The sequence below is a fragment of the Musca autumnalis genome, unplaced genomic scaffold (genome assembly GCF_047663935.1).
Source record: "Musca autumnalis isolate F117 unplaced genomic scaffold, ASM4766393v1 scaffold_2, whole genome shotgun sequence".
Classification (NCBI taxonomy): Eukaryota; Metazoa; Arthropoda; class Insecta; order Diptera; family Muscidae; genus Musca; species Musca autumnalis.
Genome location: NW_027411755.1, coordinates 165,936,056 through 165,943,089, shown reverse-complemented (window position 1 = coordinate 165,943,089; position 7,034 = coordinate 165,936,056). Strand labels below are relative to the sequence as shown.

The window sequence follows — 7,034 nt, the reverse complement described above, 5'->3', positions numbered from 1 at the left end:
CTTTTCGTACCCTTCTAGGTCGAATTTCCAAAAACCCAGCCTTATCTCACCCCTACACACCGACAGCAACCCGCAGTCAAAATTTCAGCTTTCTAGCTTCAGCGGTTTCGTCTGGGCGATGATATGTCAGTCACTCACTCACTCACTCACTCACTCACTGAGCTCTTTTATATATATAGATTTGACATTTTCGGTTGGGGTCACAATACATCTTCGCCAAAAGTTTTCAACATAGGTCCATGTTTTGGTATAGCCCCCATATAACAGTACCTACCGATTTTCGACATTTTGAGGATTTTAGATACAATTTCTGACCGGTTTGGTATAGCCCCGATATAACGGTACCTCTCGATTTTCGATATTTTGAGGATTTTACCTACAATTTTTAACCGAACTAGCTGTAATTTGATATTTGATGTTCCCTGCTGTCACCAAACTTTCCACCAAAAAATTTCAAAATAGTTCCTCGGCCGAACTTAAGACCAAAACTCAATCAATCTTTGCCGCTTTTTGATGCGAAATTATAAAGGAGAACGGCGGCAGGATTGCAAAAAGGTTCTGGCATTCCTTTATAATTTGAAACTAAAAAAGCAAGCAAAGCTAGCAACGAGCTGATTGAGATTGGGCCTTTAGCGATTTTTACTTGTTAATGGTAAAACTTTTAAAACGGCATTCCGGTTGTTGAGAGAATTGAGGCAATCCGTATAGAATCAAAGTTCTTGAACATCAGTCTCACCTGCGTTCTTGCCAGGCATACAGGCAGACAGACTGACAGTGTGTTAGATGGCATATAGATTCGGGGAGCGAACTACGATTCAGACCATTTCCTTGTAGCAGTCAAGGTACGTATTCGTCTTAGTACTGAAGCTGGATGTCGAGAAGCTACAAACACCACAGTTAGCACAAGCCTACTCCCCTCAATTGACCCACATGCTGGAAGACGGCATTTCTTGTTCCGATAATGCGGAAGCACAGTGGCAAAGGAGCATTTCTTCAATCTTTTGAGAGAAGGCCAATGACAACAGATCGACACATACATCCCATTCGTCGGCTGTAAAGCCACCTTCGGCATCCCAATAAAGTCAAAGGGTTTCCAAGCCATGTCTTAGTATGGAATTCCTGCAAAATGGATATTTTTATTCAGAATAAAACCTCTTCTAGACTTTCAATTGCAAACGAGGTTTCAGGCAAGGAAAGGGTCATACGAGATGTTAATGTACATATATACAAACAAGACAAAAAACGCGTTACGTGCGACCGGACAGTTTACCTTATACCCGATCTTTTTATACCCTCTACCACGAGCTGTACTGAAGCAAACTGGAATAATAAGTTTCCTTTAGTTTATGAAAGTACTAAGCTCCCCGACCACTGTGTCCCTGCGAAAGCATTGTTACATACACATATCGGTCCGAAAATCTGACAAAGAACCCACGAAGTACAGAAAATGGTACATTACCGTTACATGGGGGCCGACATTTTTCTGTAGTAATGTTGTATATCCCTAGCGAAGATATAATACGAAACCTTGATCTGCACTGAACAAATTCTGGCGCCAAGTTTTGTAGCCCCAAAGAAGACAAAATAGCAATCTTCAGCCATTTTGGTGTGAGGCTAAAATCTTTAAAATACCGAAAATCGGTTCTTTATGGCTCTTTAGGGGCTATATAAAAATGTTGACCTATAGCGACAAATTTATAGGAGACAGTTTTATACTCCCGAAGAACACAAAATACGAAATTTCAGCCATTTCGGTGTGATAATGAGGCTAAAACCTTGAAAATAGGGAGGTACACTTCTATGGGCGCTGTATCAAAACTTCGATGAAGCGATGATATCTTAATTATGCTTTAGGATAGATAAGCCAGGAAAGTAGGTCCCTTGGTTCATTGACCTCTGAATGATGAAGATATATGAAGCGAAGTGATCCATATTTCATCAGGAAGGGAGATTTTGCCTTCAGCGAGACAGGATAATCACAATTAACCTATTTTTCTTCTCCAAACTGGTGGAGACCAAATCGTCGTTGACGTTATCGCCAACTGAGCTTAGTCCGATATCGCTTAGGAAATATGCCACCTGTCGAAGATCTCACAAATTCCACAGCAGTCAAAACCAGGTGGCCAAATCCCACAACAGGTATAACATACAAACATATGTACACTGAGGTGGCAGCCGCTAGCCGGAACACGGATGTTGTGTGGTTTCGGGTCAATGCGGTACGAGAGAACCCGCTGCCTTGGGATTGGAACCAGAATTAGAGGAGAGTGTCATAGTTCGCTAGACATAACCATCGTGTCACTTGGTCTGACAAATGACGTTACCTGGCGACCAGTCATTTCTCTTTGATCAGACCATCTCCCCATAATTGTCTCCAATATCAGACCGCCCGATTTTATCACCTCTGAACGCCGCACTTTCGTCAATCATGGAAAAGCTGATTGGCCGAGTTTCGGAGAGTTCACTAATCACCGCTTCAGAGATCTGCCCAATCCTTCTGATGTTCGGGTAGCGGAAAGGTCGTTCCGAGGCATCATCACTGCTGTAGCCGCTCGCCATATACCTGCTGGTCGAATACCCGAAGTGAGACCAAACTTCCTAGTAGAGGCGACGCGATTAGGAAATGAGTGTGATGAGGTTAAACCATTTGAAGAGCTGCAAAATTGGAGCCGGAACGAGTGAATTGTGGGCAACGCTTAAGTCACTCTTGAACCCTGAAAAGAAGGAAGATAGGACCTCAGCCACCTTTGGCGACGTTACGCTGACTGATCTGAATAGGTACGCATGTTATTTTAATCGACAGTTTGTCGATCACCCCGTGGTTGACATAGCGAATAGAAGAGTACTAGGTCGCATCAGATATCTTCCTGCCGAGGAGAAACTAGCACAAGTTACAATGGGTGATATGGCGAATGTCACCAGGAACGCTAAATCATCCAAAACGTTGGGCCCAGATGAAATCTCCATGGTAATGGTGAAAGAGTTATATGAGCAGGGAGTATATTATCTCACTAAAGTTCTCACTGTCGCTAGCCACCCACATCATTCCCGAAGTCTGGAAAATGTGCAGGGTGGTCCCGCTACTGACGCCAGCAAAGTTGAATCGTACACGCAAAAAAAAATCGGCCTCTCTAACATATGTCCCAAACATATTTTGCAGCAAACATATATATGTTTGCAACAGTCCCAAACATAATATATGTTTGGGTCTGCAAACATATATATATTTGGGTGGAAACAAATATATGTTTGGGTGCAAACATATATATGTTTGGGTGCAAACATATATATGTTTGGGTGCAAAGATATTTATGTTTGGGTGCAAAGATATATATGTTTGGGTGGAAACAATTGTATGTTTGGGTGCAAACATTTTATATGTTTGGGTGCAAAAAAATACAAACCCAATAGGCACAAAAAAAAACAAACACATGCACCAGTGGGCGCTTACTGAGAGCAAGGGAGCGTAAAATTCAATGTAAAACACTTTAAAATGTGTGCTCACTTGCTCTCAGTAAGAGCTCACTGGCTATCTCTATAGTATACACACAAATGTTGTGGTTTTTTATTAAAAGGCAAAAGAACAACAAACACATAGGTACATACAAAATTCCAAAGAAATACATAACACACTTTAATAAAAGAAAACTGATTGAAATAATTTGTAGTCACACTTTTAAAAAGGAAAAATATATAGAAACGTAGTTGAACGCTTCTCCTTAGTTGTGAAATAAAACAAATTGTCCTCTTAGTTGAAATCATCAGCGGGGAATCGGCATCTAGAATCAAATGATTATGTAATGTAATAAATAAATATGGATGTGCCATATTTCAAATATACATAAGTATGTATGTAATTACCAATATTAAATGCGATTTCTTCCTTGTCCAATAAAATAATTCCATTCAACTTTCCGATTCAATTATAAAATGTATTGGGCATTTAATTTAATAAAAACACAATTTCTTTAAGAAAACACAAAACACTGATTTATTCACGCACTTTACCGTCTTGACTCTACAAAGGCAACTAAAACACTGAAGAAAGAAAAAAAATATAATTCATATCATTTCTTCTTTTCTTCTTCGTTGGTTAACAACAACAAAACAAGAAACACACGAGTTTGACGCATACATGCCACCAAAGCCCCCTTCTTCGCTTCTACGTCTTCTATTATACAATACACACAACTCTTTATTATAAAGCAGCATTCCACAGCCGCGAGAGCACTGTTATTACTCTCGTTGACAAACATCCTCTCTCCACCCATGACAAAAAATGTTCTAACATAAAAAGTATGTTTTACCCAAACATATCAAATTTAGATATGTTACAAAATGTTGCAAACATATATTTGTTTGGACCCAAACATATTATGTTTGGATCCAAACATATATTTGTTTGCAACCGGTCCCAAACATATATTTGTTTGGATCCAAACATATTTCTAACATAAATTTTTCTGCGTGTACAGACCGATTTGCCATTTGCGTCCATAAAAAACACCCTTGAGGTTTTATCCTCACCAGCGTCAGAAATAGCTATCCGGTTGTCAATCATCAGCATAGCCTCCATAAGCAGCACCGCATGCTAACAGCGCAACATGCCATCTCCACACATATTAGTCGAGGACTCAACCAGAGTAAGCCGTGTGATAGACAATGATGTTGGCGCTTGACATACATATGAAAAGACTTTGATACTGTCAAGCACTCCACGATGTTTGATGACATCGAGGAAACTACCCTCCGACTGAGGAGTTTGAAACGTTGGATAGTCTATTATATGTGTGTACACCAGTCGTAGGTGGAATTCAGTAACAAGAAGTCTAACGCCCATAGAGTGAAAAAGGGAGTTCCCCAAGGTTCCGGAGATATCAACGGAACCTCTATTCTAACCTCTCCTTGAGATCGTGACTGATTATATCACCTTTTTCTACGCGAGGAATATGCAATATCGGCATCTACGGCCACTCTTATGGTCGAAGTTAGCAAAATTCCGACCACCAACTAATCCAAGATTCTAGGGGTCACATTCAGCAGCAAGTTTTCGTGCGTGCATGCTTCAGTTATCTGCGACAAGCTGAAATGTAGGAACAAGATCATAAATTTCCTTGCGGACAGCACTTCAGGTGCAGATAAAGAAATCTTGTTGACCACATACAACGCAATACGTCGGTCTGTGGTAAGCCATGCAGTGCCAGTGTGGTCAGCGAATATAAGTGCAACGCGATTGAAAAATATTCAAACCTGTCAGAATGCCGTCCTGAAAACTGCAACATTTTGCCTCCTCATGTCTTCAGGCAATGCTCTATAGCATGTTCTATTTACAGTACTTGCTCTGTTGTTACCATGAAAGGCATCCCAATCACCAAATGATGGATAGGACTCCCCCACCCAGGAATGCCAGGAGGGTTCTTCATGATCTGGAAAGAGAGGTACAACTTTACAATAGAGAACCCCCAGTTCAACAAGTCTGTTGAGTAGCTTTAAATACAGATACAACTTATCGCAGTTAAGGAGCGTCAGATGCCACAACAAACCACATTAGTTTTGGCTCAACTACGGTGGGGATGGTGCAGCTGTCTAAATTCCTATAGGGCAAGGATCGATGACACCGTGCAAAACATGTGGCCAGCATGCGACACAGGGCCGCACGACACACTGCACATTTTCAATTGCAATGACTAACCTTCTCAACAAACAGCAGTAGCTTTTTGGCTGCAACCCATTGAGGCAGCCACATTTCTAGAACTGGAGATAGACCCATAGCCAGATTAAGCTGATAACCGAACTTAAAAACATATAATAAATATACTGTATACAACAACAATCAGACGGCAACAACTTGACCCAAACTCGGCAGTCCAATTGCAATAACTAGAAGACAGAACGTCATCTAAGGTAACACCAGCGAAGACAAATAGGTGTATCATCTCTGTGACCATGTGTGGTAAGTGATTAATGACTTAGATTATATGTAATCTTTTTCATAGCTAATTATATTAAACCGGCCTTGTCGAGCTTTCCTATTTTCTTTTTTAAAAAAAAATCGAAGAATCGATTTGTATACATATGTACTTAATACATACATACTTAAATTAATACATTCGTTTTATTAATCATCATAAAGAAAACATTCCTCATCGGGATGTGTATAGTCCTCCACGCTCTTGAACCTTTCACGTCTCCATCTTATTGGACCGTAAAATTTAAATTGTATTTGCATCCTGGCATACAACTTCAAGATACGTTCTTCCATCTGTTTTTCTAAATCCACATAGAAGTAAATTTGCATGATTTTGTCAAAAGCTTCTTTAACACTTGCCAATTTCAATGCAGAGCATTCTACATAGTAGAGGTTTTCATAGTACAACGTCAGCTGCCTGCCCTCGCCGGGACTCACACAATGATGTGTCAATTTGGTGAGAAATTGTTCACGACGATCACATTGCAGGCCCAGAAGAAACATTTTTGGATTCTTTTTAAGTTTCAATATTTCCGGTATCCATCCATGACGTATGCTGTAGAGACTCTTACGACATGTTACATTGAAACATAAAATATTTACCACGGCATCGTTTTCATTTTCATACATATGAAAGCGTTTCAGATCTTCGAAGGTGAGTATTTCAATCATTTCTATTTGATAACGCCTCTTATCGTAACGATGTTCATGATAAACTAAACTTAACTTGTAGAAATAGGTGCTGATTAGACTGGATTTGCCAACGCCAGCATCGCCCAGTAGAAGAAATTTTATTTTTTTCTTAGTACAAGCCATTCCTCGTTGAATCGGAAGTCGTTATTGGTCAACTGTTTAATTTAGACTGGCATAATTGTTCCCAATCATGTTTGTAACAAGTGTGAAAGATGAACCAGCGAACGGATTAATCATTGGTTAATTTTATACCATTTACTACATCAAGTGGTGGTAATCGTATATATGTGTATGTATGTTTAAACATACATATGGCGAAAACCAAAAATGTTTTACAATCGATGAATCCGAGTTTCACCCATTCAGAATTCGC

At 39.9% G+C, this 7,034-nt stretch overlaps 1 protein-coding gene across 1 annotated transcript; it reads right to left on the bottom strand.

Moving 5' to 3' along the window:
- Nucleotides 1–6,118: 6,118 nt before the first annotated feature.
- LOC141392442 (rho-related protein racB-like) lies at nucleotides 6,119–6,784 on the bottom strand. Its single transcript, XM_073965382.1, has one exon. It carries the CDS (start codon nucleotides 6,782–6,784, stop codon nucleotides 6,119–6,121), a length of 666 nt encoding a protein of 221 aa, XP_073821483.1.
- Between the last annotated feature and the right edge of the window lie 250 nt (nucleotides 6,785–7,034).

Bases quoted from the DNA above. Each gene is read 5' to 3' on its own strand.
- LOC141392442 (XM_073965382.1), bottom strand. From the start codon at position 6,784: ATGGCTTGTACTAAGAAAAAAATAAAATTTCTTCTACTGGGCGATGCT.